Source organism: Lutjanus erythropterus, chromosome 4 (assembly GCF_056507025.1).
Source record: "Lutjanus erythropterus isolate fLutEry1 chromosome 4, fLutEry1.hap2, whole genome shotgun sequence".
In the NCBI taxonomy this organism is placed as follows: domain Eukaryota; kingdom Metazoa; phylum Chordata; class Actinopteri; order Lutjaniformes; family Lutjanidae; genus Lutjanus; species Lutjanus erythropterus.
This window is the reverse complement of record NC_139320.1, coordinates 29,160,463-29,176,481: the sequence shown is the minus strand read 5'-3', so window position 1 is coordinate 29,176,481 and position 16,019 is coordinate 29,160,463. Positions and strand designations below refer to the sequence as shown.

General features: G+C 40.2%; 1 protein-coding gene across 1 annotated transcript in view; it reads right to left on the bottom strand.

Moving 5' to 3' along the window:
* Nucleotides 1-1,931: 1,931 nt before the first annotated feature.
* Nucleotides 1,932-16,019, bottom strand: part of ccdc9 (coiled-coil domain containing 9) — a 42,136-nt gene continuing 28,048 nt past the window's right edge. Inside the window, exons 15-16 of the mRNA XM_084716298.1 lie at nucleotides 15,092-15,247; nucleotides 1,932-2,590 (exon numbers count right to left, since the gene is read on the bottom strand). Of these exons, the coding sequence (XP_084572424.1) occupies nucleotides 2,475-2,590; nucleotides 15,092-15,247 (272 nt within the window). The 3' untranslated portion in view covers nucleotides 1,932-2,474. The remainder of the gene's footprint in view (nucleotides 2,591-15,091; nucleotides 15,248-16,019) is intronic.

Below are 16,019 nucleotides of genomic sequence, written 5' to 3'. Positions count from 1 at the left end.
TGGATGCGGTCATGTGTCTCTGCGCTCCCATCAGTCCCTGCAGCTGCAGCCTCGTGTCAGGTGTGTGCAGTCACCTACATAATGTGTGTAGATGTGTGCGTACGTGCGTGCGTGATCTAGTCATCCCAGCTAGGTCGCGCAGTCGGTGCGGTTGGGCGCCTCGGTGCTGGTGATGTTGTACTGCGGGTCGGGTGTCCAGAAGAACACATAGTAAATCACCAGGATGAACGCGGCCACAGACACGCAGAGGAAATACACGATCGCCATCGCCACTTTCACCCAAATCTTAGTTGACATGTTGGCGTGTTTGGCCCGCAGCTCGCCGGGGTAGCTCGGCCTCCGCTTCATGTCCCCGTTCAGCTTCTCCGCGGTCACCGTCACTTGTCTGCCGGCCGCTTTCATCTCGGTACGAGCAGAGCCAGCGATTTCTCTTCCGCTGAGTCCTGCGTGTTCATCTGAGTCCGGACAGCACGGACAGCTGCTCCCCCCTCTCTGCTCTCCTCCGCTGCGGGGACAGGGTGCAGTGTGAGCCGCAGGGCAGCCGCTCGGGTCCCGCCGCCTCCTCCGGTGCTCGGTCCGCAGGACGGTGCAGCTCCGTGACCCCGCCGAGTCCTCCGTGCGCACCGGGCAAACTGAACTCAAGGAGGCTGAACCTGGCATCAGCTGGATGGGACCGCTGTCAGGCTGGACATAGTCAGACAGGCTGCTTCCGGCAGGGCTTTTCAAAATAAGACACACTGTAACACTAACTGCCAAACTGCAGCACAGAGTAGTAGAGATAGAACGAGAAACTGACCAACTACATAAAAGTGAATAATAATAATAATAATAATAATAATAATAATAATAATAATAATAATAATAATAATAATAAGTAATGCTAGTAGTTTTTGTAGTAATAGTAATAAGGTGGGCTATAATTGAAGACGCAGCCTGCCTGTAACAGTACAGTTTTAAATCTATTTCACTAGTAATTCAACAGAATATTTTAGTTTTTTTTTTTTTTTTTAAATATAAAACTAAAATGTGTGACAAAGCTGCAAAGATGTCCTGACCTACAAATATGTTTTTCTCCAGATGCAAGGAAACATGTTTGTTTGGTATACACTCCAGCAAATGTCACATCATGATATTAATAGATTTTTTTCCCAGTCATAATGAACATTTTGACACAAACATGACCGTGAAGCATAGTGCAATTGCAACATCTATTAAATTAATGACGATATGATTTTTCTTGGCCATACTGTGCAGACCTACTATGCATACCTCTATACATTCAAGAGGCTACAACCTTATTTGCTGTTCGCGTTTGTAAAAAACATGCATTGGCAACTATGAGAACCCGGCAAAAATTTGCAAAATAACTCAGAATTACAATACAGTGGTAAAAGGTAAAGATGGAAACATTTAAATACGATACGTTTGGTCTGTTGTACTCATTCAGATTCATTCATTTAAATGATCATATATTTTTTTTGGATACAAGATTTCATTATTTAAAGATTAATATTTATATTTTTAAATCTAAAATAGTTCATTACCAGCTCTCTCTACATGTCTCTGGTGTTGAGCAGGTCAGTCAGAAATCAGCAGGATAGACAGACTTTTAAAATGAGCAGCTTCGATGGCAACAAATGAAGCTGATGCAAAACAAGAAAGCAAAACTAAAACAGGATAATGAACAGCATCTCCAACATGGCTTCACTGAAATGGACAGGAGGTCAAAAAAGAGGCTATTCTGGTGTATTTTCTATCTTTTATGGGTCCTAGACTGAGAAAAAGAAATTAAATAGCATTTAAACTGGCTTTAGATTATTGCATCTATCAGTGAGATGAAACCACAGTGGAAAAGACCTGCTGGTTTTGCCTGACTGGAGAATCATTTTTACATGAATAAGAGAATAAGAGCACGTTACCCTCTGCTCTTATTCTGAAGGAGAAGTTTCCGGCGCCGCTCCTCGCGCCTCTGTGCGACTTGACGCGGCTTCGGACGAGGAGGGGCTGAAAGTACGCAACACCCGACGATTGGGTCATAGTTTGAGAGAAACGTCCCGCAGCAGAAGATGGGAGAGATGCGGTCTTCATCTTCCTCGGATTCTCTCCTCCAGCATGAAAATCTGCTCAGCAGCTGCTCGCTGAGGCCATAAAACAGACATCAACACCAAAAGAAAAAAAAAAAAAAAAAAGATTTCCTACACAGATGAGTCACAGGCTGCAGCCATGAACTGCAGGCTGTGCATTGAGAGGGGATTTCTAACCTTCATTATGTGCTGTTAACGGGGGATGAAAAGAGGAGCTGGGGTCCATTCTTCTTCCTCCTGTCCTGCAGCAGCCAAGGTCAAAAGATTCAGACACAACAACAAGGCACTCTGGGTATTCAGTATGTGCACGGGGCAGAATGGTTTCATACTGCCTGGTGAGCAGGACATAAATTCATGTGTCTGAACAGAGCAGCAGCAGCAGCAGCGTTATCAGCACACATATTTCACAGGATGTAATCTGCACCTCAGCAGCAGGCAGTTTTTAATCCAACATGGATGCAGAAGAGCTTCAACCTGACAGAAGATTATTTTTATCTGTTTCACACCTACAGAAGAGAGAGAAAAAAACAGGTCTGCAGGTCTTCATTAGAGGAAAACATTTATTGGCTAAATGAGAGAAAAAAAAAACAACAAAAACTGATGTGTTCTTTACATTTCATGTGGGTACAAACATCAGGGCTCTTCTCTCTGACGGGACATTTATCTCATCAATGGCTTCGACGACATTAAAAAGCTACAATTTCTGATTCATGCTAGTCCTGATAATTTATGAAAACAGCTGCACAGCACTCCAAAAAAAGGCAAACCTTGTTAGTTCTCATGTATCAAACAGGAAGACGTCGTAGAAACAGATGTACATCGAAATATCTACCGCCTTTAAATACAATCAGTCATCGAAGCTCAGGAAAACAAAACATCCATATGCAATAAAAAGAAAACATAAAAACAAAAGATTTTTTCTCATAGCTCAGAGGCTACATTCTGCACAAACACCCGACTGTGGAATGTTCATTTTTCCCCATTTAAAAACTGTACATATTGCAGTTCCATTCAGCCCAAATGCATCATTTTTACTCCTCCGATAGAGAACACAAAAACATTAAAGCATCCCAGTTATCTGCGTGTTTTCAGACGCTGCAGGCGAGTCGCTACAGCCGACATGATTCTGCAGAAAAACAAAGCACTAAAACTCAAAAACAAACCAAACTAAAGCCCTTGGTCTGCTGAGGTATGAGTGAAGGGTTTCAATCCAAAGGAAACTGTCCATTAAAAAAAAAAAAACATCCCAAAGTCACTGACATAATAATTCATGTTTCTACACTTTAAACACATTAATGCACGTCTGTATTTTAAATATGGGACAATTATATCCTCCAGACACGTCTGCTGGAAGGTAACTTTGGTGTTTTTCAACCCTGTTTTCATGTCTAATTGACTGATGGTGACAACAACAGGTCCAGTATTGAGTGAGACAGCTGCAGGCTGCAGAAGTGAAAATGGGCTGCAAAGTAATCCTTTCAAGCAAATGTGAATCGTCAAAGCTTGTTCACTAAAAGTGCTTGTTTCTGCCACCGACAGGTTCAGATTGTTATTCTAAGCGTCTAATAGCAGTATGGAAAAGATCCCCACAGAGAGAGAGCTTATCGTTACAGTCGGATCCTTTTTGTTTAACCTGAAACAGCTGTTTTATCGCTCTTGCCAAAGCCACCAGACTCCATTTAAAGAAACGCTAATTTTAACATTGCAAAACACACTTTGTTCGGGCTCGACAGAAACAAAATAAAAGTCACCAAAACCATCTTGGTTCGTCTTTGCACTGTTCCAATAATTAACAGCTCTGATTAAATGAAAATAATCCCTTAATTCACAATTTTAGATGTAAAAATTAAGTGTATTTTATGATGATAAAATAACTTTCTGTAAATCTGTATCTGTAAGTCTGATGGTTTTAGTGACGGCGATAAAACAGCTGTTTCTGGTTAAACAAAAAGGACTTTACTCTTTAACAAAAAAGTCTAGCTCTGCTGAGATCCTTTGCATAATGTTGTCTAGGGCTGAATGATTTTGAGAAAATATCTAATTGTGATTATTTATTTTAGAGGTAAAGATAATTTTTACATCATTAGTCTTATTTTGGTTGAAAAATATGTTAAAAATCACTGTGGTTTTTCTTGCAGTAATCTGTACCAAATAATTTTTTTAAAGTCTGCAGAATCTAATTTGTTGGACAGGACATCTCTGCCTTGTGACATTTATTAATTAATTTAGCCTTTAACAAACACTGCACCTCCTGCGTAAAAACTGCAGAAAGCCATATTGCAATTTCAATAAAACTTCTAAAATAACAATCTGAGTTCGGCATGAAGAAAAAAAAAAAAAACATGGGAAAACAGGATTCAGGTTGAAAAATACCCAAGTCACCGTTTAACAGAAATGCACATATTTAAGATAAAACCACTAACATCTTCTTGAGTAGGCCGTTTTTTTTGTTCCTTTAAGTCATTTTGAAATGAGACCCTTTGATTTTAAAAAACAAACACTCCATTTAAGAGGCAGCGTGTCATCTTAAGAGGAGAGGGGAGCTCGAATCAGACGGATATGACAGGTTTCTCTGTAGAACTGATGATTCACAAGCCATCAGGATCACAAAATGACAGCACAGTCTGCAGCTCTGAAAATATCAAACCTTGTCTGATTATGAAGCAGAATTACATAAAACGGCAAACAGGCCGACTGATCTGAAGTACATAATTGGTGTTTTTTTTTTTTTTTTTTGACAGATATTTTGAGATGAGGAGGAGATGTGAAGAACGTCACATGGCGTTCTGTCAAAGTGCCCCCTGGAGCAGGACACCTGATCCTAGAAGTTAATCGGGGTGAGAGCGTCAGACAAACGGCTGCATGTGTGTTGACAAAGTCGTGCGGCAGCCATCGGACCCACATGATCACTGAAGTCAAGTTATTCTAAATACACACACACACACACACAGACACACAGCAGGCCTGCACAGCTGGCTCTGACGCAAAACATAAAATAAATTACACTTTAAAAAAAAACCCATCATGATCACCTGCAGTGCAGCTCATGTAAACAGTCGAGCTAAAGGATTCTTATTTCTGAACGATCTTTAGAGTTTCCACGTCTTTAAAAGGATGATATAAAAACAACAAAAAAAAACAGCCTCAGTAGGGTCTGATATGAAACAAACCAAGTAATTAAAAGCCACAAAATAAAACCAAACAGCAGGACAGGCTGGAGGGTGGAGTCCCATCTCTACATTATGGAGACTAATGGAGCTGAGATCACTGTGATGGTAAAGTCACAAAGATGGCCGCCAGAGTCCAGAGTGAGTTTGTTTAATCCAGTGTTGTTCTGTAGGAAAATGAAGTCTGAGGATGTAGACGTGTGGCTCACACTAACAGTCTTGTCTTCAACACTGGAGCTAATTAGACAAAAGGGAAAACAATTGATGTTAAAGGGGAACTAAAGGGGATTATACACATCGAATTCTGTTTCCTGGTGTTGGTGAGTACTACTTCATGTGAAAAAAAGTTGTATAAAAGACTTCTGTGTCTACTGCATAGACTGTATAATAAGTGGACGGAGCGTCTGGGTCTGAAAAACAAAGCAGATTCTTTCTAACGGCCAGCAGGGGGCGACTCCACTGATTGCAAAAATGAGTCTGGTTTTACGTAAGCTTATGAGAAAACGAGCCGACTTCACAGCTGTTTTATGACCTCGGTAAACAGTTTCCTCGTGAGTTTATGGTCTCAGTTCTTTGTTTCAAGTCTTCTTCAACACAGCGTGATGTTTTTTTTAAATTTATGGTCCCATTTAGAGGGCAGAGCAGGACATGCTTTAGGGCGGGGCTACCTTGTGGCCGACAAGTCGCTCAACTCCGGCAACGCTTATAGTTTGCTGAAAAACTTTATCTGTAGCATTTAGGCTCAGTGTCCTGAAGATGGCCAGAGTCGAAACGCATTGGTCTACAAATACTTCTTCAACGAACTAAAAGTGTTGCCAGTTTTCCTTTTGTTGAGCCCTTTTCCTGTTCTCTGTGCATCGTGTAAGAAGGTGAATTAGAGCCAGAAACACCCACTTGCTTGTTCAGTACTGACAAGTCGCTTCCTTGGCGTGTCCTCAGGCTCTTGTTCAGATCCAATCAGGGTGGAGGCGTAGCAATGCACATCCTCTCCAGCTCCACCCTCTTGTCTACTTTTGGCTAAAAGAAAAAAAACCAAAAAACTAAAACAATATGGCAACGGCCACGCTCTAAAATGATCATGATGCCACTGTGGCTCCGTCCACTATTTATTATACAGTCTACGGTCTCCAGAGGGAGCTGTACGAGGTCGGAAAAATGTCCCCAAGTGATTCCACCGGATAAAATCACAGAAATCAGCCACGTCTGTCCTGTTCTGAAGACAGCAGAGTGGACACTGACACCAAAAAGATGTGGACCTCCAAACTGCGTAGCTGAAAGCCTTCTAAAAAAACGGATATCCGGGCTGTTACGGCTTGGTGTTGTCATTTTTTTTTCCTACATACAAGTTCTTGGCCTTGCAAATCCAGGCAACAGACACCCTGCCTCTTTAACCGGGAGGGACTGAGCAGAGATCTGCCTGTAAGCAGTCAGCGCTGCAAATCATGTTATTGTTATTATCACCTAAAACACCTCGTATGGCTCACTGAGCTGTAATCACTGGCCTAGTTAATTTCACTAAAGCAGAAAACCTCGAGACTCCACTGTGAAAACAACATTTTGAAGCTTTTTCAATTTTTAAAACAGTGACTGACTTTTTTTTCTTTACAGAGTGAGAAAAAACATGGCATCCGAAAGTCTTAAAAACAGCTCAGAGAGAGAGAGCTGAAGAGAGGCCGGTCCATGGCGGGGATGAACAGTCCTCCATCTCCTCTTTGTGATATATATATATATATATATATATATTTTTTTTTTTTATTTCGATGTGTGATGGTCGCTGCAGTGATGAGTAGTGTGATGCTCTTCGTCCATCTCATCCTCTCCGTCATCCTCAGAAGTGAGTCTGTACCCGGCAGCTTCAGCCTGTAGATACAAACACAGGGGAGGAAGTGGTGGTGCAGGGGTCATACACACTGGCCAAGGACGTATCTGTGTGTGTGCGTGTGTGTGTCATTATGTTATCATAAATGTGCACATTAATGGAGCGAGTAGCCCAGAGGGAATCCGGCATAATTGCCGTAACTCTGCCTGTTCAGCTCCTCTGCTGCTGAGCAGGAGAAATGGTGACATGCAGAGTGCCTGATAATCAATACTGGATCATGCAGCTTTAACGGATGTGAACTAACACTTTCCTGATCTTTAAGTCACAGCCAACAATCTCACATCCTTATAATACAACATGTTCCAGTCAAACATACAAAACAGAAAGAAGATTTAATTTCCCCTGCTGGTTCAAGAACACGTAGCTTCCTGAAAAGATGAATATAGAGGAAGTTATGACGTGACATTAAAAGAATGTGACTTACGTTGAAAACATTAGTCAATGAATCAATAATCACCCTGGTGGGAATACATCTTAAACATGCAGGAAGTGAGTCTGAAGAAAGACAGTTGATTGTTGAGTCTAATTCTCAGTAATGACAACATGATGCTGAGACTCAACATCGTTCAGCAGACCAACCCAAACTGTCCCCAGAATCGCTTACTGCACCTTTAAAGCGCCGAACATGAACCACAACATCCCCACTTTGTGTCTGACAGGGATATCTGTTGCATGTTGCCACTCATCTCTCTCCTTCTACAGTCATTTCCTGTCTTCTCTGTAATCTCACTGTCCATTGAAGTCATAAAATGCCCCGCCAAATAAATAATTCATCAACATAACAGTAACTAACAACAGTTATATATTACTATTTAATTTTAACTGTAATTTTAACAGATGAACTGAGTCATTCATCGAGCTAAACTTAAATATTTGTTGCTTCCAGTTTCTCAAATGTGGTGTTTTTCTCCTTTTACCAGTGTTATGTCACTGCAAGTCTTCAGGATTTGGACTCTTGGTTGGACAAAATGAGCCATCAGGATTTAGGAAGTTGTGATGGACACTCTTTGGCATTTCTTTACACGAAGGAAAAGTTTTACATTTTTGAAAAACTGCTGACCAGAAGACGGATACCACTCCTGTCTGTCTGATTACGGCTGCAACTAAAGACTGTTTTCAATATCAATTAATCTGTTGATTGTTTTCTCAACTAATCGATTAGTTGGTTGGTCTAGAAAATGATCAGACTGACCCAAAGATCCTCAGCTCACTGTCATGGAGAACTTAAGAAACCAGGAAATATTCACATTTGAGATGCTTAGATCAAATAATTTTAACATTTTTTCTTATAAAATGACTCAAGATCAGTTATCAACATAGTTGGTAATTAATTGAATAGTCTGTCTGCTGAATATGAAGCTACAGCCAGCAGCCTCTTAGCTTAGTTTAGCAAAAGCTGGAACAGTCTGAACTTAATAAAATCCATCTACCAGCTCCTATAAAGTACCTAAAAGTACCTTGTACCTAAAAACATGTTCTCCTGTTTGTTTTCTCTGAGGTGTAAAAAAACAAACCAAACAAAATAATCTGGGGTTCCTGCCTCCTTCAAATGGACTGGATATTTACCATGTTTACAAGGAAAGTCCATTTTAAAATGGACATTTTCTCAAAGCTCAGAGTTCACGAGTTGTGGCATCTTTACTGATGTTTTTAGACATGGCGAAGGCTGTGGACGTTCATGTTTCCCTGGATGAAGTTAATATATTGTCATTTTAGTTGTATAGAGTTTGTCTTTTTCATGTTATGTTCAAAGCAAATGTTGATATTCTCATACAACCCCATCTTTTCATTAAGCTTTTGCAATCCCTGCATCATCACACATTTGCTCGCTTGCTAAATTGTTAGCTTCAGTGGCTTCTAGACGCCGGTTGTTTTGGCGTCCATGTTGGCGTTACATATCAACAACTTTCTTTTAACCAGTAGACCAAGTATGTCGTGTACATGTTATAACCACAAGCTCATGAGCTCCACTTGAAGGCAGTAAATGTGCCAGACTGTTTCTTGGTTGGGATCAGGAAGCTTCCTGTGAGGTCTCTGCTGCATCAGCCCCCTCCCATCATAGGAAGACTGCGACACTGACTGCAGTTTATTTTTAAATGTGTACATTTCAATTACCCTCATTATTTAAAACACTTTATGGTACCTTTCTCCTTTTAATATCCAGTTGAGACACTACACAGCTCTTTTTTCTGTTCCTACAGTCTCTCTAAGTTAATAGCTAAGAAAGCCTTTATGTGTAAAGTAGGGTTGGGTGATTGAATATATTGTCTATCAACGATGGGCTGAATCCATTGGCCGTTAGTTTTTTTTTGGCCAATTTTTGGGGTGATATTTGTCATTTTATTTTGCTAATGTAATGATCTGCAGAGTGACAGCCTCTGCTCTGCACCGCACTCTCATCCAGCGGTGCAGTTCACACCCACTCAACCGGCCATGAGCACACTGAGGTGGGTGAGGAGTGAGAGGAAAACAGCCTGCAGAGTCAGACTCTTTATACTCTTTTCATACGGTGAATTAAGGATTCAATTCAACCACACCAGAGTTGATGATTACTGGAAGAGTGGACAGATCAACAAAGACGGTTTTGGTGAGTTTTACATGTTTTTCTGTCATAATAATAACAATAAAATGACTTTTCCGAGGAGTTAACGAGACAGTTAAGCTTATCTTAGTTTGGTTAAAGAATAGTTTGGTTAAGGAATCCGAATTCAGAAGGTGTACAGGTGGATGTCCCCGTTTAAAAGGGAAAATGAGTGTGAGAGACAAAGATATCGCCAATCGCAGATTAATGGGCTGACGATGGTTGTTTGGAAAATGTTAAAATATCACGTCTAATATAATGGAATAATCTACACGAAAATATCTGATTCATATCATCTTTCCACTTGTTGAAAATTGCTCCTGTCTTCTTATTATGGCATCAGTTGAACATGTCCATATAAACACCTCTATAATTGTGTTTTATAACTGAATTACTTTAGGGTTAGGGTTAGGATTTTAGGGTTTTAGGGTTAGGGCACTTTATATTTTTCTGTCATATGAATGAACAATCCATTTTCATGCTCTATTTGAAGTATCAACTCTTGATTATTATTGTTTGATATTTGTTTTTTGTCACATTTAGTATCATTAGAACATATAATGATCTTGTTTTTTTTTTGTTTTATTCTGTTAAATGTTTTCTCTAATTATGCTCATACTGTATTATTGTCATTGAGGACCTTCCTGAAAATGAGATGGTCACCTAAAGTAGATATTCTCAATAACAAATTTCCAACTCATCGTTCACAATGCTTTCATTTTCTGAATTTGTCTTTAAGACTGTAAGATCACAGGAACAGATTTAGTGTTTTTTTTGTTTTTTTGTTTTTTTAATCGGGGCGTTTGCTGGTACTTGAGTGTTTCACGTCACTGATCTCCATCCACAGTCAGATCCTCCACTGTGGAGTCTCACAAACATCACAAGATTTAATTCAATCAGACTTCAAACGGTCTCCGTTCTGTCTGCCCTATCATCTGTCCAGCAGGCTGCGGCTCATTTCCTCTCAAAAGCCTTTTAAAAACTTAATTGTGCCTCTAATTTCCCTGGTTTCCTGATCTACACCCTGACACCAACACACACAATAACACTGACACACAATCACACCAGCAGCTGTGTCTGTGCAAACACACACAATGCCCACATGAGCTCATCTGACTTCTGCTGTTTATCACAAATGAGTCACCAGGAGGAGAAGTGTAAATGCAATCAGTGGCTTTTACACCACAGAATAAAAGAAGACAACAGCAATCTGTCCGTACAATGACAAGCTGCCATTTCCATGATCTACTGAACATCAGAAATTAATTAAAAATAATTTCAACATGTTTCAGCCATATTTTTTTTATAACACTAATATGGTAGAATCCACAGTAGATCAGTACATGGTGTGATAACCATCTATTTTCATTCTGGTATACAGCTGCAACCTCAGACTCAAATGGACTCAGTTTATAGTCCTGCACCTAACAATACTTTCATTATCAATTATCAATCAAAACAATCTCCCAAACCCCCTTATGTTATGTAACCAACAGTCCAAAACCCAAATATATTCAGTTTACTGTTATATGTTACAAGGAAAAACATCAGATCCTCATAACAGAAGCTGAACCACAGAGTGTTTTGGCCTTTCTGCTGCAAGATGAAACGATTAAAGAGACGTTTAAACCCTTCCAGCATCCTTTTGACCTTTTAACAGCAACCTAAATTAGACCGGAGTGGTCACTCCCTCACAAATTAGTCTACTGCATCTTCAACATCCCGAATGATCACATCTCATTTGTTTTTAAACTTTAATGAAGACATAAGGCTGAAATGTGTCAGCTTCATTTTAATTCTCTACTTCAGCGTTCAGGACAAGCATGGAACAGCACTGGGGGTATTTTTAAGCCAGATATATGGTTGCTTTTAACTGTGCGTTCACATGTCGGCTGCCTCGTGTATTCTGTCGAGTGGACCGCTGGCTGTGCACGTCCTTAGAGATTAAAGCTACACCTTTCCAAGAGGCAACGCGCACACGAATGGTAGGGTGTGTGTAGGGGCAGTATGGGAATGTAACAGGGGTCAGAGGGCATGTCGCAGTACCGTTTTAGAAAACCTTTTCTAACGTGATTAACAAGGGCAGGGACTTTCAAAAAAACACTTGGCACGTGATTGGTTGAGCCATTTATCATGTCTAACACGGGCTAACGTCAACCAATCAAATCAAACTCTTGCCAAAGTCTGTTGGGAGAAGATCGAAAACATCTTTTCTTTGCTCTTCACTTAATGAAAAAATACTCTCCAGTTCTCTGTAGCAAATGAAGATTTTTTTTAAGTCTGCAGAATCTGATTTGTAGGACAGGACACCTCTGCCTCATGTCATTCATTCATTTAAAAGTTTCTGACACACATTTTGCCTTCAATGAATACTGCACCTCCTCCATATTGCGATTTTGATAAAACTTCGATTAATCGTGCTGCCCCACATAGCTGCCAACAGTCCCTTCTAGGATTCTGATTGGCTGCACCACTTTTAGCGCAGACACAAATGGAAAATTTGTAACCTGGTAAGATGGATTCACGTGTGATCTTGTGATCTTGCAAATCCAGCTGCCTGGCAAGGTAACAGCGTGATATGAAAATGAACTAAATAGAAAACTCCTTGAGTATTGCCAGGTTAAATTGTTTACATCGGGCTGGGGTTGCAAAGTCTATGCATTTTCCTGCTTATTTCCCAATAATTGAAAATGCTTAAAATCAATTAATTGGTTAATCATTAATAATTACAATACAAAATGCACCTAAAAAAAATCTCCTCAATTGAATTGTTTCCTCATTTGCACATTTCAAATATCAAATGAGGTGCAATTACTGTTATTTCTAGACTATTGATTTATTGATTAGTACATTTTTAATTGGCCAAGTTCTTAACAGCGATTAATCAATCAGTGATTAATCATTAACATCCTTACATCATGCAAATTCATAAGTTATATATCGTCTGAGTTATCTAGTGGAATCCACCAGTAAGTACATACACCAGTATGTGAACAAATCTGTTCATGATGCAGCTGGTCCAGCCTTAAAGAGTCAGGAAAGACAAATTCTTGATTCTTGTCTTTTAGTTGTTTTTGGATTCTGGGATAAATCCTCACAACCACAGATCACCTTTCCATCTGATGTTTGTACAACGTGGATCTAAGCAGCACGTCAGATTTACTTCTAAATGGATTTTCATACGACAACAAGCCAAGATTCAAGATCCAAGGATTTATTGCCATATCAACCACAGCTGGCAACAAGTTGATCTAAAATGATGTGGTTTCCAAAACTTTGCCATTTGCCAGAGTGATAACACCACAGCCACAGGCTGAGTGGCTGTAAAGAGAGCATCTAATGACCGGGCTTCCTCCAGTCTGTGGTTCATTCTCACTTTTAAACCACTGTGTGCAGAAACAACCAATGGACAGACAGATCAAGTGCAGATGTAACTCAATGAGGCAGAAAAACACTGTTTCTAAGCAGATTGAGTGGCTCTTATTCCCACTGGTGGCTCCCGTACTGAAACTGTAGCTACACACTAATGAATCCTGGTACCAAGAAGAGGTGCTTTGGATCCAAGTGTTCACTGAGTAGAAACGTCATGTGGCATTATTTTCAGGAAGTGTTTGTTGGCTGAATCTACTGCGTCAACCTCAATAACAATAAAGGCTTTTTATGGGTTGGCATGAATAAAAAACAGCTTCACATCCATTAAGCATTTCATCAGGGGAGATAAAACACAGTCATGTTCAAACGGGACTGTAGCCAGGATTTTAGAAATACTTCCCCCTAGACATCATCACTAAAGTCTTCTTATTGCAACTATTTCTGTTTTTCTCGCCATATATATTCATTGAACGGCTAAAAACTATTTTCTGTAAATTTTATTTACCCATTACAGAGCCGTCTCCACACTACAGACACTCAAAGTGAATTAAAAAATAACAATATAAAAGATATAAGACCATATATGAGATTTTTATTGTTGGAATTAAGTTGCAATGTCCTTCATTAAAGGAGCAATATGTACCAACTGTGTGTCCAAAAATGAGTACAGCAGTTCAAATAGTGAGTTGGAGTCACAGATGGTATATTAAATAAACTTGAGGAAGCTCAGGCACTTATAGAGGTGATTTCCTTACTTTAAAAAATGTTGAAGTGCTTTCACTCCTTGTCCTAAAAATGCATCATTCTTCAGATCGATTCCCTGCTCTGAGGGACTTGATAAATACGGGTCCTGATTTATGAAACGCTCTCATTTGGCTCTGCTCGAAAACATTTTGCCATCCGTGTTGGCCGAGGCATCACCCTCCCAATCTGTGAACCGTGTCAAGCCCAGATTTGTTCAGGACATTTAAGAGTAATTTTTGCCAGCAAGCACATGATTCCTAAACATGAAAGGTTTATCTCATTAAGACCGAGATACAGTGATATATTAAGTAGCAGTTTGTGTAAAATGTCTTAAAATATACATATGTATATTTGGGGCTTTTATGGCTTTATTGGTAGGACAGCTGAAGACATGACAAAAAGGGAGGAGAGAGAGTGAGGGGACAACATGCAGCAAAAGGCTGCAGGCTGGGATCAAACCCTCGGCCACTGCAGAGGACTCAGTCTCAGTACATGGGGTGCATGCTCTACCATTCAAGCCACCAGGGCATCACTGTAAAACTTCTGATGTGCAATGATGCATCAAATAAGGTCTAACGGATTAAAAACACAGGGCAGTTATTTCCTCAATAGTAAAAATTCATTTTTTTTGTCATTGTCATTATCATTTGTCATTTAATTAACACACTTGCATTAATGGCAGGAAAACTGAAGGAGTGAGAATGAGAGGAGTTACACCAAGGTTTGGTAATGCAGGTAGCATCATGCTCTGCAGTGCTGCATGCATTTTCATCACAGCCACAAAAAGATAAAAACAAAAAGGGACACAGATGAAAACAGGAGTAGACGACAGATAGGGGCAGTATACACCACAGGGAGTAAATACAAGAGACCATTACAGGAGGTAGAGTTAGTACATTCAGTCCATTACAGAAGGAGCAGGAAGACAGCCAGGAAGAGTCTCAAACAGGAAGTGGGGTCCTGATTGGTTGGAGGGGCAGTCATGCTGTGACAGGCTCGTGTCAGATCCAAAAACCAGGCAAAATGCTGTGCTTGTGTGAGTGTATAAATATATCTTTGGATTTGTCATGCCACCAAACAGCTCCACCATGATTTATTTATGTGGAAGGAACACAAAAAAACAAAAGGCTGAGTGAGATGAAGAAATCAAACGTACAAAAGCAGAAAAATAAAAACAAAGAGCAAAGCGTGAGCGGACATTAGACGTGTGCAGCGGGTTTCTTAAAGTAAGTCACTGTCTCAAAGTCAGTGATATGGACCGCACCTGAGGACGTCTGCTCTGAGGTCTCCGCCGTCTCTGCTGTTGGAGAAGGGCCGGTCTCAGCGGGCGCCGTGTCGTCATCTTTCCCTCCTGCTGGTTCAGAGGAGCTCTGTTCGGCCTCCAGGATGGCCGGAGAGGGAGGGGAGTCCGGTCTGTCTGCTGTCAGAGAGAGAAAGGAAAGTGTCTGATCTATTCATCTGATCTCTTCAACAGTTTTCACCATCCAAAAACATGTCTGTTTTAAAAAACTAATGAATGTTTTGCTCAAAAGGAATTTTGGCTAAACTCGTTGTTCTGTTAACAGTGTGGCTCTGGGGATGGAAATGTTGGTTTGTTGCTGCAACGCTTTTGTCCAAACTTACAAAATCTCAACAACCATTGGATGAAGCGTCATGAAATTTTCTTCAGACATTCATGGTGCCTGGATGAGTGAGCCCACTGATTCTGGTGATCCCCAGACATTTCCTCTGTCTACCATGATGCCTGCACTTGTGGCTCAGAGTGAAATATCTTGACAACTAATATAAAACTTTGAAACACACTTTCATTTTCCCCTCAGGATGAATTATATTAACTTTGTTGATCCCCTGACCTTTCATGTAGTAACATTTAACAATAATTAATTCAGCCAATATTTTGGTTTATGACCAAAAAACCTGCCAAAAAGATGACATTTCCATCAGCCTTAGTTTTACTTCGTGTTTAGTGCTGATTATCCTACTAATTTAGCATTTAGCTACTCCTGAGGGAACTAATCTGTCTCTTCGACTGCTAAATGTTGAGTCTCTCTGATGCGCTTTTCTCTGAAAACAATGCCATGAGCACGGGGAGAATAAACCAAAACGGTAAACAACACAATAACAATACAGCCACTTTAACATTAGCATATGAGCGCTGTCATTGTCAGCATGTTATGCAGCTTTTCCATACA